General features: G+C 39.0%; 1 protein-coding gene across 7 annotated transcripts in view; it reads left to right on the top strand.

The window, feature by feature from the left end:
* Positions 1–18382, top strand: part of Numb (NUMB endocytic adaptor protein) — a 138232-nt gene that overhangs the window by 93206 nt on the left and 26644 nt on the right. For 5 of the 7 annotated variants that reach the window (XM_029484588.2, XM_029484586.2, XM_029484593.2 and 2 more), the window contains 2 exons: positions 6481–6555; positions 13099–13131. In XM_029484588.2, the coding sequence (XP_029340448.2) occupies positions 6481–6555; positions 13099–13131 (108 nt within the window). The remainder of the gene's footprint in view (positions 1–6480; positions 6556–13098; positions 13132–18382) is intronic. The other 2 variants (XM_021178573.3, XM_021178572.3) reach the window with 1 other exon arrangement.

Here is an 18382-nt window from a genome sequence, read left to right as displayed (position 1 = left end):
AAGAAACCCAAGAGCAAAGAGATCACAGCTTCTCCAGTCACTCTGGTGACCAGGCTTGTATGGGAGGGAATAGCTGAATGAAATCCACTCAGATTTGACCAATGTCATGGAATCTTAGTGGAGACTGATACTAGGGAGTCTGGGAGACTCACATCAATGTTCCTGTAATCAGTAGGCAAGGTGTCTCAGAGCTGTCTCAGGTCAGGGCCAAGGCCTAGAGGTACAGGGTCAAGGTGCCCAGGTACCCATCACAGTCTGGATGCCTCAAGTCTCTCCTAGAGTCACCCAACAAAGAGGTGAAGAGTGGGGCTGGACCTGGCTAGAGCTCTGAAGGAGTGCGAGGACCTGTACAGTGGAAGTGTAAAAGTCACTTTTATTTGTCAGATGTAACTGTCGTCTTGAAGGCTTACCACTGAATAATACCCTTTCTAGTTCTTTCCAAATTCTGGCTGGCTGGTTCAGCTCAGCTGTTCTGGCTCAAAACTCCTCTCCAAGCTGACTGATTCAAACTGGCTTCTCTTGGCTTCACGGAATTGTTTTGCTTGGAAAAACTGCCTCTGATTTGAACTGAACTGCACTGAGTACATGAACTCCATGAAACTGAACACTGTGTTGCCTGAACTCAACTGAACCACACTCACCGAGCTGTCCTCCCTTCCTGGCTCACTCTGTGCTGCTTCTAAGCAGCCTTTCTTCTGCTGTTCTCGTGTGAGTTGAGCATAGCCTATCTCTGGCTCGTTCCGTCAAATCTTTCTCTGATTTGTCACTTTATCTGCCCCTCAATTAAATGTTACTTTCAAACATGGCTGCTTCCTTCTACCGACTGACCTTACCTAAACTGTAAGCTATTAAAGGTATGTACTAAAGGCATATCTGCAGTCAGGCCAAATTGTATAGACCTAGAAAGTCTCTTTGGATATGATCACTTGCCCAACAGCTATGTTGCTGGATTAAAATTTCTCTACATGGAAGGAGAGAACTGATTCCTTCAAGTTGTCCTCTGACCTCTATGCTTGCACCATGGTACATGTATGTCCACATGCACCTCCCTCTCCTATACCTACACATACAGAGTCACAAAAGTATACTTTAGGGGCTGGATAGTGGTCGCACACACCTTTAATCTCAGCACTTGGGAGGCAGAAGCAGGTGGGTCTCTGTGAGTTCAAGACCAGCTACACAGAAAAGCCCTGTCATTGGGGGAGGGGGTGCTTACTAAAATGAATGACAGCTCTGTCTGATTGCCTACTTTGTTTTGAAGAATAACACTAAGTAAGTGCGTGTAACAGTGGCAAACTATGAGCCATTATTTAAACAAGACAGTTACACATGTACTTTAAAAGAGAGGTAGTGTCAGGTAATTGAAAAAGACCTGGGCTCTCGTCTCGATTCTGTGAATTTACTAGTTAGTATGACTTACTCTTCTCGTTTAACTTTATTGGCATTTGGTTAAAGGAAAAGTTTGGATCTCTTAAGTACTTTCTAGTACTGAATTTCCACAATTACATTTAATAAATCTGATTATGTCATGACTAACTCAGATGGAATTTAAAAATTTTAAAGATGAGAATATTGTAATTTGACTGGGTTAAAGACACGTAAGACTTTGATAGTGTTTTCTGTACATTTGCATACTATATTTGCTATATGAATAGTATAATCTATATATGCATAATGAACTGTTTTCTAGCATTGCTCCTCACTGTGTAGTCTCTCACATCAGGCTCACATCATGGATAACATTACCAAAGTGGGGCCTGGAGATCTTAAGTTTTCATTTTTTTTTTCAGGAAAGGGAAAAATTATTTAACTCATGAAGAATGCAATTCCACATAATAGTTTTTTAATGCACATTTTTATGAATAAAAGTTCCTTACTCAGAGTTTGGCAAAGGCATAAACAAAAGAAGTTCCAGTGTCAAATATTTTAGCCATTAAAGCATAAGTCAGCTGCAGTTTTGCAGTGAGATAATGTCTCAGAGAAGAAAGGAGGCCTTTGAGATGATGTTTATTTCAATTGGCATGTTTTTCTCAGTCTACTGACCCTCAGGGTTGACTTCCATTTCCACATTCTAAATAGATAACACCACTAAGAGTCAGCACAAATATAAAAAAATTTTACTCTGCTTTCTACTAAGTCTTCTTTCTTTGTTATTGTTGGCATGAATAGTCACATGTGGCCAATTGAATTGATTGAGTTACATGGTAGAAAGAGAATGACTAGAAAATCTTGTATTCATTTCTAGAAACTCATGTAAAGGTAACTAGTTACCTTTACACTAGTTAACTTTACATGAGTTTCTACTCTCTCATTTTGTTTTGTAAAAGGAATCAGAGATGTTAAATAACTTGGAGGCAGTAATAAAAATTACCCTTAGAAAAGAAAATACGGGGTGGGGGGGTATGGGGGACTTTTGGGATAGCATTGGAAATGTAAATGAGGAAAATACCTAATTAAAAGAAAGAAAGAAAGAAAGAAAGAAAGAAAGAAAGAAAGAAAGAAAGAAAGAAAGAAAGAAAATACGGGCTGGAGAGATGGCTCAGCAGGTAAGACTGCTCTACTGAAGGTCCTGAGTTCAGTTCCCAGCAACCACATGGTGGCTCACAACCATTCATAATGAGATCTGACATCATCTTCTGGTGTGCATGAAGACAGTGAGTGAGGCCAACCGGAGCGGGCAGAGGTCCAAAAAATTCAATTCCCAACAACCACATGAAGGCTCACAACCATCTGTACAGCTACAGTACTCATATACATCAAATAATAAAATAAATAAATCTAAGTAAATAAATAATTAAAAAAAGAAAATACAAGTGTGTATGTGCATACATAAGTATACATATACTAGCAAAAGTATGTGGATATATGTACTATATACATGTTAGAAATAAGAATGTAGTAAGACGCTACCACATGCTCAAAGAAATTAAGTTATGCAACTTACGTAAGTTATGTTATAACTTATGCTAATGATTTTTAAATTTTAATGGAGTGTGAATATTCTAGATACATTCATTGTTAAAATTGTCTAAAGCAGAAAAATAAAAGTTGAATAGACCTTAGCCATGAGTAAAATGAGGAAGCTGTTTTTAAAAAGTGATAACTTTTCTAAAGGACTACACAGAGATGGTCTCGTGGACGAGTATTTCCAAACCCTATAGGAATTCCATCTATAGTATTTAAGTATGTTGAAACAAGTAGAAACATGAACAGTTTTATACATTAATGGAACTAACAAAAGTCATACCTCACACTGTTAGGAATATGAGGTGATGTGACCACAGAAAACAGTTGTCATTTCCTTCAAGTTAAAGAAAGAATTACCCTAGCAGGTCACTCCTGGACAGATACCCAAAGGAATGAAAGCAAGAGTTCATACAGAGCTGTATACACCAGTTTTCACTGCAGCTTTACTCACAGTAACAGAAAAGTAGAAACAAGCCAGAGGACTAAGCAAAATGTGATGTATGCAATGACCTATTATTTGGCATTGAAAGGAATCTGATATATAGTACTCCATGGTAAATCTTAAAATAAGTGAAATAAGTGAAGCTCAGTTAAATAAGCCAAACATAAAGGGCAACACTATGTGATCTCACATAAATGAAAAACTACATTAAGCTAATTCTTAAAGATGAGAAGATTAGAAAATACCATGAATTGAGAGGTAGAGAGAACTGAGTGGTCATTGCCTAATAGTGAGTTTGTGTTTGAAATAATTTTAAAAAGTTAAGGATATAAATAAGTGTAAACAGTAGCATTTTAAATATAATAATGCTCCTGAATTGTACTTTTTAAATGTTTTTTTTTTACCATTTCCTCTGTGTATACACATGTATGCCTATGTACACAGTACATCTGCCACTTGTTGCTCTTGCTGAAGACCTAGATTCAGTTCTCAGCACCCATATGGTGGGTCAGAGCCATCTCTAACTCCAGTTGTAGGAGATTCAGTGGCCTCTTCTGACTTCACAGCATCAGACATACAAATGGTACACATATGTAGGCAAAACACTAATATACACAAAAGTTTTACAACCTTTTTAAAAAAAATTTGTGAAAATGGGCTAGGCATGGCCGGTATATGTTAATCTCAGCACTCAAGTGACTAAGGTATGAAGAACATGAGTTTGAGGCCACTCGCACTTCATAGGAAGTACAGTCTAGGCCACAGGAAAAGACTTAAACACACAAAAATTAAACCAAAAACAAAGGAGGGAGGAGAGGGGGAAGGGAGGGAAGCCACAAGTGTAAAAGTTTGACATATATGCCAATCATGTCTACAAGTATACAGAAGTATAGAAAGCCAAGCATGATGGTTCTTGCCTATACTTCTAGCACTTAAGAGGCAGAGGCGAGGGACCTGGAGGGCAAAGCTAGCCTGGACTCACATGCTCACTACTATTAGTCACTGGGGATATGATGACTCCAACAGAAGAGCCTGATGTGGCACATGACAACTACAGGCTAATCCAGGTCCTGTTTACTAGACTCTGTGCCTAAAGAAAAGGGCACCACCAGTTGCTGGTCAAAATGTGGCTTCTCCAAACACTCACTCAGTGCAGGTGAGGATGGAACATGATACAGACCCCTTAGGAAAGAAGGTAACAGTTTTTATAAAACCAGATGTATGAGTACCACGTGACCTAGCAATACACTCTTCAACTATGTTTTCATATCAGGGCTAGGGCCTCTGGTTTCTCATAACGACATGTGATGCTAGGTATGAAGTTCATTACAATTGATCAACTTTCAGGCTTAGAGGTTATTATCTCCACTCTCCCACTGAGTTATCTAATGTGGGTTTCTTTCTTTTTTTTTTTCTTTTTTCTTTTCTGGTTTGTTGTTGTTTTCGAGACAGGGTTTCTCTGTGTAGCCCTGGCTGTCCTGGAACTCACTGTGTAGACCAGGCTGGCCTCGAACTCAGAAATCCGCTTGCCTCTGCCTCCAAGTGCTGGGACTAAAGGCGTGCGCCACAACACCTGGCTCTAATGTGGTTTTCTTATTGTTAAACATTTTCTATTTTTTGTTGTTGAGATTTTCTATTTTGTATTTATTTTGAGACAATTGACCATTGCTTTTTTTGAATTCTTTTTATAACTGCTTTAAAGTCTTTGTGTTGATAACCATAGATTATTTTTCCACAGAGATGAATTAAATGCATGATTTTGCCGTATGCCAGCTGAATATTGTATTGTAAGACTCTTTCTGAGGGAGGGCCCCTGAGGATCTACCTTAGTTGGTAGATCCCTTGCCTAGCTGCAGAACCCCAAAGGCTCAGCCCCAGCGCTGTAGAAAGTGGGTATAGGAGCACATGCATGTGACTCCAGTATATTTGCTTTCTATCCTGTATCATATGTAAGTAACTACATTTATTTTGTATCCTGTATCAAGTAAATAACATTTGTTTTATATCCTGTATATAAAAATGCATAGGACTAGAAATGTTTTCAGAACTTTTAAAGCTTTACTATTTGCATATAACTATAGTAAGATATCCTATGGCTAGGGTTCAAGTCTAAGTGTAAATATTTATGTTTCATATATACCTTATACATATATTCTAAAGGTATATATGCAGTATTTTTAGTATATCTGGATTTTGATTATGACTTTTTGATTGGATTTTGATTATAGGCATTTCTACTTCAGTTATCATATCTATACCTAGAAAATTCCAAATTTTAAAAGACTTTGGGTTTTTTTTTTTACTTAGATATGCTAATCATATTTATCCAGTTTTCAAAGCCTGTCATATATACACCACCTATTGCTCTACAGGAAACCTGGGAAATGCTCTGTCTATTGATTTAGCTCTGAAAGTGTTTGATATGCCAGTTATAGGAGCAGATCCTTATTAAACGGCCCAAGTTTAGCCCAGGACTTCAAAAACAAGTCAGAGGAAAAGTTTCCCAAGCTTTTGTGTTCCTTAATATCTTCTGCTTCTTGGATGTCTCCTACCTGGTTCTTTTCTTCTTCTCTTTGAGGGGAGAATACCCTGTGGTGAACGTGTAGAGGTCAGAAGGCAGTTTGTTGGAGTTGGGTCTCTCCTTCATGTGGATTCTAGGGGCTGAACTGGAATCAGGTTGTCAAATTTGGCAGCAAGCACCTTACCAGCCGAGCCATTTTGCTGTTCCTGTTTGTCCTTTTTATTGCTAGGTATACATACTTTTTCTTAGGATTGTTTTTAAGTGTACAGGTAGAGGAATTGCATCTCACTTAGGTTATTACACTACTGATCCCATAATTCGTGTAACATTTAGTGACTATCATGTACTTTCTCATTTATTCCCCTAATAACTCTGAAATATTCTAAATTTTATTCCTTGAAAATACTGAGTGAATAAAATTAAGATTACCTTCTACAAGAGCCAGGAGTTTCTTGAATGCAGAAGTTTACCTGTGTATCCTCAGCTATCTACTAGAGAATAGTGCCTCAGTGAGCATTGGTGGAGCTAACGCCTTCCCTTCTCTCCACAGTACCTCGGCCACGTAGAAGTTGATGAGTCAAGAGGAATGCACATCTGTGAAGATGCCGTAAAGAGATTGAAAGCTGTATGTATTTGGTGGTTTGCTGGTCCTGATCTGTGTTCTGTCAGTATCCAGTAAGAGCAGTGTGTTTTCCCAAGGGAAATGATGTAGGCTTACTGGAAGAAGAAGAAAAAAAAAGAACATCTCATTTTCCCTTTATTCAAAAGTACAGATTATGGCCTCTCCTTCCCTTGATGGCCGACTAGGCCATCCTCTGCTACATATGCAGCTAGATACATAGTTCTGGGAGGGTACTGGAGAGGTCCATGGTCTTGCGAAGATCATATGCCCCAGTACAGGGGAATGCCAGGGCCAGGAAGTGGGAGTGGGCGGGTTGGGGAGCAGGGCAGGGGCAGGGTATAAGGGACTTTCAGGATAGCATTTGAAATGTAAATGAAGAAAATATCTAATTTTTTTTTAAAAAGTACAGATTATAAAGACCAAACTTTTGCTCGTACATCATCCAAAATACACCTTTCACTTACTATGGCCCATACGAAACAAGCAGTTTGAAATCTGATAGAAAATATTCTAAAACCAGCCAGAAATGTTACAGCTAACTTGTGATACCTGGACTATACGCTATTAATTTTAAATCTCTAAGAAACAGCTTTCCCGGGACAAAGTAAAAAGCACCTGTGTGAGGCCTGATGGAGTTTACTTTGGGAGGGACTTCTCATTATCTTCACACCTACATCTATCTTTAAATCCCTGTGACACGGACAACCTACTTTCTCTTACTTCTTTATAAACTTGAAATGGACAACTCCCTTTCAGGATGGATAATGCTTTCTTTGCCTGTTACCCCATAGACTACACACTACGTTCATAGGTGTGTATTTAGTAAGGGAGAGAAAGTATTCACATTTGATAAAAGGTCAGACTGAAGTGTTAATGTCCTGTTTTCAGTATGTCTGAGGATGCTCTGTCCCCTAGCTCTTCAGGCCCTCTTCCCAGCCTGCCTTCTCCCGTGTGTAGCCATTCCCACTGTGCTGTAGAAGCTTGAGGCATTATTTCTGCATGTGCCTGTCCCCAATAGCATTGAATTCATGTCACTTTGGGGTTGCGAAGTTTGGCTACTAATGAGTGCTTTTAGTTCTCAATTTGCTTAATAACCGAAACTTTTCTGCTTTTTTGATATAGTTTATGTTACCTCTTATATTCCCTCATGTAAAAATTTAAAATATATCAAAGAGATAGACTTATTTTTGGAATACCTGAATCTATTGTAGGAGGAAAAGTAGGAAAATAACTAATTGTTGAACATAAAACAAAGCAACTCTGTACAGATGGTGCCCTGCAGTCGTGTGTGTGCAGAAGCCCGTTTATCTCAGGTGTGGTAGACATTTACATTTTTAGAAGCCCAGCTGCTTGCTTGCATTCTTCAGGGTTAAGAGAAGAGGACTTATGTCTATGGCCTGTGGTCCATGGAACTAGCTTTGCTGGTTGGCTCCTTTATATGACTGTTCCTAATTACATACAGGCTCAGATCATTTAGTTTTCCATTCTTATCAAGACTAGTTTGAAAGAGAAATACAAAATTTAGATTTTTTCTTATAAAATAATTCTCCATTCCTCTAGAATAATGATAAACTAGATGAGTTTAACTAAGGATGCTTTAAAAATAAATATTTAACCTTCTTAAAGAAATGTTTAAGAATTCTTCTTGCCTCTCTTACCCTCTTGCTCTTACTCTTTCTCTCTTGCTCCCTCTCTCCACGTGGCCATTGCCACCTCTCTCTCTCTCTCTCCCCCTCCCTCCCTCCCTCCCTCCCTCCCTCTCTCTCTCTCTCCCACCTTTCTACAATAAATGCCTTAAAACCCAAAAAAAGAAAAGAAAAAGGAAAAAAAAAGAATTTTTTTTTTCAAATTGTTTCTTTGTATAGCTCAGTATGTAGGCTACGCTAGCCTTGAGTTTCTTATCCTGCCTTACCTCTCTACCGATGGAACTACAGGCATGAGCCCCCATCCCCAGTGTAAAAATGTTTTATAGGACTATATTACTAATAATGAGAAAAGCAAACCAACAAGGAAAGGAGGAGAGGGGAGATGAGTTGGCAGTTAAAGGGCTTGCTGATCTTGCAGAGGACCGACATTTAGTTCCCAGCATCCACTGAGGTGGCTCTCAGCTGCCTGTAGCTCCAACTCCAGGGGACCTAATACTCTTTTCTGACCTTTGTGGTCACACATACATGGGCATAAACCCACACCCAGAACCATACATAATTAAAAATAAAAATAACTCTTAATTTAAAATCCTGGGAAATGATTAGATTATCCTTAAACAAATTATTGTTATTAAAGTCTTAAAATTTACATTACTTAGGTCTATGAGGCCACTGTGGAATTATACTTCAGAAAATCTTTTAATTTAGAAACAGTCAATCTTTTTTTCTTGCTGAGTATCAAACCCAGGGCTTCATGGGAGCCAGACACTCTACTGAGCCAAGCCTCTAGCACTGCTATCTAGTGTTGTAAAGGTTGCTGTCTGTCTGTCCGTTTCATTTGGGTTTTTGAGGCCGCTCAACTCCGAGCACGTTATTTTCTGCAGCTGCTTAGGTGCTAGGGTTAGGTGCGTGTGCCACCTCATCTGGATCTTAACTTTTTTAAAATATTAGAAACAGGTCTTTAATGTACAGGAAAAAATATGCTTATTGTGTAAAATAGAACCTGCAATTAACAAATAGGGGCCAGAAAGATGGCTCAGTGGTTAAGAGTATGATCTGCTCTTTCAGAGGACCAGGTTCAGTTTCTAGTGCCCACGTAGTGGTTACCAACCATCTGTATGTCCAGTTCCAGGAGGTTTAGCACCCTCTTCTGGCCTCCAAGAGTACCAGGCATACATGTGGTACTCAGATGGACAACAGGCAGGGCCTCAAGATCCTACTCCTCTGACCTCCACCTCCCATATACTGGGAAAGCCACTCCACTCTGCTCACCTTCTAGTTTAAAACTACTTTTTTTGTTTTATTTCACCTTTTGTTTTTAAAGCAAGAATATTGTTTGAGGACTGTTTAGATAACATTTAATGTGTTTTTTATATTCACCATAATATAACCTAGATTTACCTTTCATGCAGGGCCAGGGCCATAGCTTGGTTGGTGAAGTGCTTGCTATACAGTCATAAGGACCTCAGTTTACATTTCCTAGCATCTATGTTAAAAACAAAACCATAAGGGTATAATCCCTGAGCTGGGAAAGTATAAACAAAGCTCTCTAAGGCTCACTGGCCAGCCAGTCTAGGTGAGTTAGTGCACTCCGGGTTCAGAGAGACCCTGACTCCAAAAATCACATGGCATCACCCCCTGGCATATCCAGGACACTTAGGACAGTTGTATAGACTTAACATTGGCAAGTGTATTAAAAATAAAATTGGGTAAGGGGTAAACTTTTATTATGCTCAGTAAAACTTAGCTGTTCTAAACCAGGTGGTGGTGGCACATGCCTTTCATTCTAGCACTCCGGAGGCAGAGGCAGGTGGATCTCTGAGTTCCAAGGCCAGTCTGGCCTACAGAGTTCTAGGACAGCCAGGGCTACACAGAGAAACCCTGTCTCTAAAAACAAAAGTGAACAGACAAAAGCATCATGGGTCTGTAGATAAGCTTTTAGTACTATACTGAGAACCTTGTAGTAAATAGAAAGCCTTCAGGATATTGTCCCTTGACTCCACATATCTCCATGGTTTTTTTTTTCCCCCTTCCTTTCAAATTTTTACTGTAGAAATACTAAGTTTGTCTTGTCTTTTAACAAATATTTATCTAGGATCTATAGCCTGCTGTGCCTGGTTCTAAAATTGTACCAAATACTATGTTACTAATATTTTTTTTGCTTATTAGCATAAAGATCACAAAGTTTCCTGAAAGAATTTTAAATAAATGGAAACAAATTTTAGGAGCATATAAAGCTACAGAGAATTAAAACAACAAAATACCTTTGGAGTATGTTTGAACGTTAAAGCTTTAAAATATGGAGAATTACGAAGCTAGGATACCAGTTAAGCAGCAAAACAGACTGTCATGTGAGCGACCTATAAACAAACAATTCCGTTTCTAGAGGTTTAAACCTTGTAGGAAATTGAAAGTGATTTACACGTACAGTTATAGAGACCTTCCCCCACATGGTCCCGAATAATACAGAATTGCATTAGGTTCTCTTAGAAGTGATTGGCAAAGCTGACATTCTCAAGTGAGGCAAATAGCATTGGGATAGTTTTTAAAATGTGCTCCTCGGGCCACCTCTTGCCCTTATGTACGTAAGTAACATCTTTTGGTTTTTTGAGACAGGGTTTCTCTATGTAGCCCTGGCATAACAATTATTTTTAACTAATTTATTTGGTGACATAATTCACTAATTACTACTATAGTACTTAGAGTGCATAGAATAAATTTTAGAAACAGTTGTTGCTTAGTTGTGTTGCCTGTATGTTATAGGGTGATAAATACTGTCACGTAGCGGTGAGCTCTATAATTATTATATCATGCTTTGCCTTGCTTCACTGTAATCCAAAATGCCTTTTATTGTAAAAGGTTATTTCACTCCACTGTCTTCTGAATCAATCTCCCTCTCTCTCTCTCTCTCTCTCCCTCTCTCCCTCTCTCCCTCTCTCCCTCTCCCCCTCTTTCTCTCCCTCTCTCTCTGTGTCTCCCCCCCCTTGGGATTAGATTCATTTCATTGTATAGTAATTCTAGTATGTTGGGGTTTTTATTCACTATTTGATATATTTGTTTTAATATATGTTCTTATTTTAGCAGGTAAAAGAATCATAACTTGTTTTTAAAACAACATTAATATTCTCTAATCTGATATCTGTCTTTTATGCATTTTGCATGTCACCTTATTTTCTTTAACATCTGGGGTCTTTTATAAGAAAGAGAAAAAACCCTGTCTTTAACAAGAGCTTTTCTAGGAGCTGAATTAACTGTTGCCTCCCCACCCCGTGAGAATGGTGAATCTGTAACTTTGGCTGCATCCTTGAAAGCTGATCGTTACTCGTAGTCTAACAAAACTAGGGCCACCAAACTTGGCAGCAGAAATAATTTAATCTTGCTGCAAAGCTACCTGGATCACATGATTATTTTTCCAGCTTCAGTTTAGAGTGTCTTGTGGAAATATTTGATGCCATCTATGACTTTCAAATGTTCTCATGTTTAAAAGCTCTGAATGAGTTCATGAACTCATTTTTCACCACAGTGGTCTTTTACTAGACATTTTTGCAGCAACAAACGTTGATTATAAAAAGTAAAGGATTAAGAGTATAGTTCAGCCTTAAGAAGGGAATATAAAACTGAGTTGGGAGAATATGAACCTATCTACTCTGCATAAGTTCTTCAAATTTTACTTAATAATCAGTTTGTGTAAACGGTACTTAAAAATTAATGGTAGGGTTACTTGTGGTGGTGAACCCTTTTAATTCCAAAACTCAGAATGCAGAGGCCACTGTGAGGTTCAGGCCAACCTGGTCTACATAGTGAGTTCCAGGCTACATAGTAAGACCGTCTCAACAAAACAAAACCAGTTGGTGGTAGGACCATTGCTTGTTATGGCTCCCTTCTCCTGAGAGTTGATAATTATATGGCTATATCAATGCAAGAGTCTTTGCTTTAAAAGAACAGTTAAACAAAACCCTGTTTCTTGTTCCATTTGTGACCCATGAACATGGTTTGGTTCTCATTTTTCCTCTGTGCCCCAGTGTAAACTTTAGCTTTACTTAGTCTCCCCTGGAGCAGGTCCTGCTCTTTATCCCTGTGTGTTGTAGAATTGATGAGCGGGTTATATGCAGACTGATGCTAGTAGATGGGGACCCCTGTGACGACTTGAAGGGCATGCTGAGACTGTGGATGTGTGCTCGTGACTTAATTTTATGGGTTGTTTTTGTTGTGTTCTGTTAGGTTTGCAGTGCCGGGGCATCAGACTCAGCCTTACACACTGTGGGAAGTGTGCTTTGCCAGCAAGTTGGTTGCTTGCTTTTGATCTGGAATCTCACTGTGAAGGCCAGGCTGACCCGAGCAGCTTCTCAGGCTCCTGTTTTATTTTTATTTAGGAGGCAAGTTTTTACTATGATATCAAGGCTGACCCTGACCTCCTGGGCTTAGGAGGCCCTGTCTCAGCCTCCTAAGGAGATAGGATGATGGGCATGTGCCACCACAATGACTACCGTTGATTTTAAGTAGCAAAATGTATGTAGAACTAACCTTTTATTTGTTATTATGAATTTTAAATGCAACATCATGCCCAACTCGTATGTTCTAATCTTTTTCTCTGCTGCCAAATTTGGATAATCTCTGTTGGAAAAATAGAGATTCCTAAATTGAGTAGTTGTCCTGCATGAATACAGGCTCTGAGTTCTTCTCTTCCCTTGGATTCTTAGGTCGTGCCATGTGTTTCCCTGCATTTTCACGCACCTTTCCTTTCCCCTGTCACTCCTGGTATGGATAACTCTATAAAACTCATCCCCAGCCCTTCTCCCATCTTTCCTTCTCTTTTACTTCTGTATGTCTTAATTGATGTGAAACCTGGGACATTTAGCCTATGTAATAATAGCACTCGACTTGTCCCCTGTTCCTCCAGGAAAGGAAGTTCTTCAAAGGCTTCTTTGGAAAAGTAAGTTTAATGCCATGATTGTGCTTGTTCATATAAGGAGTTACACCCGGTACAGCACTGACTTGCTAAAAGAATAAAACCTTGATTTCTTTGCAAAACAGAAATAGATCTGACTATATATAAAAATTAATGGGGCTGGTGAGATGGCTCAGTGGGTAAGAGCACCCGACTGCTCTTCCGAAGGTCCAGAGTTCAAATCCCAGCAACCACATGGTGGCTCACAACCATCTGCGATGAGATCTTGCGCCTTCTTCTGGAGTGTCTGGGGACAGCTACAGTGTACTTGCATATAATAAATAAATAAAATCTTTTAAATAAAAATTAATGAATTAGTTGCTGTCTATGATATTACCTGGGTTTTTTGTTTTGTTTTGTTTTGTTTTTTGTTTGGTTTTGGGTTTTGTTTTGTTTTGTTTTGTTTTTTGGGTTTTTTGATACTAAATCTCATTTCTGGGAAAACCCAATAAATGAATCAAGTAAGTTATTTTAATGATCTCTGATCTCTTTAACATCTGCTATTATGTAAATGCTATGTGATCTTTCAAAAACAGTTCTGTTAGTGCATTATCTATATTTTTAACAGGTAGATCTTAATTAGGGCCCAAAACTGACAGAAATAGAAAGAAAATTAGATCCAGGTAAAAATTTAAGGGACCCCCAAATTTACATTTAATATTATTTTTTTAATCTAAGTTAAATTTCAAAGGAATAAATTGTGAAAGTACATAAACTTACCTTTGAAGATTCAGCTGTGATCTTTAACCTGTATTGCTGATCTAGGAAAATCTGTTGTAATTAATAGTCTACCAAAATCTGCTGCATGGATGCTCTTTTTATAGGTGCCCTTATTCTTTCCTAGTGACACTTGTTCACTGCTCAGATCCTCACGAGTACCAGGGCTGGAATGTCCCCTAGAGACAGAGTGTGCCCAGCATTAGCATGCATGAGGCCCTCTGCTCTGTCTCCCAACACTGGAACAAAATAAGAGGCTGGAGAAATTGCCCAGTGTTAAAGTGCTTGCTGCTCTTAGAGTGGACCTGAGTGTAGTTCCTAGCACCCACGTGGGTACTCACAACCAGTGTCACAGGCCAACCTAATCTCAGATTCTAACTGCCACAATGCTAAAGTTATATGACATGAAAAACTTATGAATCATTTTAATCTTTGAATAACATTTATAAGTGAGGAAGCTGAATTCAGATGGCTTCTTTAATTCCAAATCCACTAAGTGGAGCTTGGATTTAAACCTTGATAATCTGTCTCCAGAGTCCGTACCCTTAAACACTGTGCTATACAGTCACTTTTGTTTTTCAGTTTTTCTTTTGCAGTGCTGGGGGTTGTACATGCCAGGCCAGTGCTCCTGTGAACTGTATCCACAGCCTTTTGTTATTTTCTATTTTGAGGCATGAGCTTATTAATTTGCTGGCCTGGATTTAGTGATGTTCCTCCTACCTCAGCTTAACAAATAACTGGGAATATAAGCCTGTGCTTCCAGGCCTCAGTTCTCCTGGAGCGGGAGAGGGGCGAGGGGGCTGTTATTTGGGGGGTTTGAGACAGGGTCTCCTATATCATAGGATGGCCTAGAACTTGCCTTTTAGCTAAAGAGCACCTAAACCACTAATTCTCCTGCCTCTGAAAGTGCTGGAGTTACCAAAGGGAGCATCCCTTCATCTAGTGCCACAAAGACTCACGCACGCATGTTAGGCAAGCACTCCACCTGCTGAGCTACATCCCTAGCCATTCAATTTTCATTTTAAAGAATAATAGTTATCTTTGAATTTTATTTCTAGTAAATTACTTTTTCATTATAGCTTTTCAAGAACTATTTTTTTCCCAGTAGTTTAAAGCTCATGGAACCCAGGGCCTAGAGCATGATAAGCAAGCACTGTGGCTGAGCTTGAGCTATCCTCTCTGTGCCTCTCCCTTTCCTTCCCTCTGTATGAGACAGCATCTTGTTAGTCAGGCAGTCCTTAAATACCTGAGAGTCTAGTCTTCCACTCATGATGTTCATGCTTTCTGCACATCACCATGGCTGACCCTAACACTTCATTTTAACCTAGAGATTTTTATTTATTTGTTGCTTATTGATAAAGGGTCTCTCTTATGTAGTTCAAGCTGGTCTTAAAGTTGCAGATCCACCTGCTGCTGCCTCCTGAGTTCTGGAATTAAAGACTCACACTCAGCTTATTTGGAGATCTTTTTAATAGTGACCAGGTGTTGTGCACACCTGTAATTCTAGCACTTGAGACACTGGGGCAGGAGAATTGCCATAAGTTTTAAGTCCAGCGTGGGCCATGTAGTAAGTTCTGGACTAGCTAGTACTACAACAGCAAGGCACAGCTTCAAAAAAATAAAACAAATGAGTTAGTCAGTCCTACTAGTGACTTTTACTCCCACAATATTGTCTTAAAAACACTAAGCAATCTTAACTTGATGACCATGAACATATATGACAATATGAATTATTTTCATGGGCTAGAGAGATGGCTCAACAGTTAAGAGCGCTTGTACTTTCAAGGAACTTGGCTCACTTCCCCGCACCCAAATTATAGCTTATAACTGTCTGTGACTCCAGTCCCACAGGGTCTGACGCCCTGTAATGGCCTCTGTAGATACTGTCATATGGTACACAGACATACATGTAGCAAAACAACTCTATGTGCATTAAATAAAAATAAAACTTCCAAGTTTTTTAGTGCTTTTTGAGGCCATCCTGGCCTACATGGCAAGTTCCAGGACAGCCAAAGCTACATACTAGACTCTAAATAAATAAAGAAACCATGTTTATGTTATGGGGAGAACCCTTTTTATAGCAGAACAATTTTGTTATATAATTTATAAAATTGCAGTAAGCCCAGTTTTATTCTAAAAGAAGAAAGAAAAAGCATTACTTACAACATCACCAGGAATGTACTTTAACTAAAATACTGTTCTTTAATCTTGAGCCTTTTGGGGTTTTCAGGTGTATTAGTTAAGGTTTCCATTCCCGTGAAGAGACATCACAACCACAGCAACTCTTATAAAGAACAACATTTAACTGGGGCTGGCTTACAGGTTCAGAAGTTCAGTCCATGATCATCATAGCAGGAAGCATGGCAGCACCCAGGCAGACATGGTGCTGGAGAAGGAGCTGAGAGTTCTACATCTTTATCCAAAGGAAGCAACAAACAGCCTACTGTCTTCCAGGCAGCTAGAAGGAGGGTCTCAAAGCCCACCACCACAGTGACACACTTCCTCAAACAAGGCCACACCACCTAATAGGGCCAAGCATATTCAAACCACTCCAGGTGTTATCATTCTTTCTTTCCCTACATTAATCTCTTAAGAAACAGGATGAAAAGACTTGATGTGTTGAGTTTGCTAGTAGGCTATTGTTTAGCAAAAGCCAAAAATTAATGTTTCTAACTTTTTATTACATGTAGTATGTATGTGTGTCCATGTGTGTGTGTCCGTGTGTGTACCTGTGCATGTGCTTGCGCCATGAGGCACTATCAGAATACAGTTGTTCTTCCATTACATGGGCCCCAGGAATGGAACTGAGGTCTTCAGGTTTGGCAGCAAATGCCTTAGTCTGCTAAGACATCCTAACAGCCCTAAAAATGAAGAATCTTATACATTAGCATTTGAGGGGTCAAGCATGTTGGCACACAGGTAATCCTATCTGTTCAGTAGACTAAGGTAGAATAATTGAAAATTTGCCATTTTAGCAAGACCTTGACTCATGCTGAAAATGGAAGTAAGCAATGAGTATAGCTCAGGGTAGCACACTTGTCTAGCATGTGCAAGGCCTGGGGTCAGTTCCCAAGAATACACACACGATGGTAGGAGATGTTTTAATTCTAAACACATGGAGATGGAGGAAGAAGAATCAGGAGTTAAGGCTCATCTACATATTAACTCTGAGGTTAGCCAGGCTGTCTCAAAAAAACACAATATAAATGACAGGTGGTAAAGAGTTTTTGTTAGTACATCTCTTCATAAATTATTATGCTGTCTAGTCTTTGAATCTGTATGGATTAATGTTCCATGTAAAGAGAACAATAGTAATTTTTTCTACCACACACTTACATAAAAGTATGTGGAAGAAGTTAGTCTTGATTTCAAATTCATTAGTCATAGCCAAAAAGCCACCTTCTTCTTCCCCAATTTCACTTCTTGATCCAGTCACTCTTGCTTACCTCCATGGTGACAACAGTGCTTCCAGAAACTCCAGGAAGAAAATCATACACATCTGATGGGTTACAGAATTGTACTAGGAACATCTAAAAAGGAAAGGAGGGAAAAGTGCACCCGAGCATAACTTCTCCCAAACTAGCTAATTGTTCTCTGTGGCCCCTGATATTCTCAGCTTTTGAGAGATTATTATGTGCACGTCTATTAGTGTGGCTGCCATGTTAAACAAATAGTTTATTACCAAGTAGCTACATGCCACTTAAACATTTGAAAGATGTTCATATAATATATTTGAGAAATCTAGTGAGCTAAGTATAAGAAGTCTCTATCACATTTTATAAGAGAACCAACTCTATAGATGAAAATGCCTACGTTATTCCTGAGGTCTCTTCTTACGTCATTTACCAGTGATTATATTGAGCTTTGTAGCTTACAATATGCCCTGACCAGATTTTTGGTTTGCTACTTACAATAGCTGGGTGGATTGGCTGGTAGTTCATGAGACTACACATTACCACATATGAAGACAAGTTCAAGAGCTTGCCTACTTAGTTCATTTCCCATATGCAAAAATCAAACTTTTCTTGCAGATATCATTGACCTACCCCAAGTCATACTTCTTGTATTCTTAGATAATTTTTAGGATTTGCTTTATTTTTCCTTTTGAAAGCATATTTCAGGGACTGGAAAGATAGCTTAAGTCAGTCTAACAAGCATGAGGATCTGAGTTTGAACCGTAGCACTTATGTAAGAACTGTTGGGTAGATACAATAGCACACATACATTGATAACATCAATGCTGAAGAGGCAAAGACAGAACGATCCCTGGGCTCACTGGCCTAATTGGCGAGTTCCAGAGTAGTGAGAGACGTTCTCTCAAAGGATGCAGACAGTGTTTCTGAGGATGACACCTAAAGTTGTCTTCTGTGCACATGTGTGTACACACACACACACACACACACAAGTACAATAGGACAAAACCTTGACTTGAGAGGAAAGAAGAGACAAAAGACGAGAGTAACCATAAACTTTTATATTCACCTTTTGTCTCCTTTTTTCCTTTTTTTTAAGATTTATT

This window comes from Mus caroli, unplaced genomic scaffold, assembly GCF_978045245.1.
Source record: "Mus caroli unplaced genomic scaffold, Mus_caroli_1 scaffold_14, whole genome shotgun sequence".
Classification (NCBI taxonomy): Eukaryota; Metazoa; Chordata; class Mammalia; order Rodentia; family Muridae; genus Mus; species Mus caroli.
Note: the sequence above shows the minus strand (reverse complement) of the source record. Positions and strands in the feature narration are given on the sequence as shown.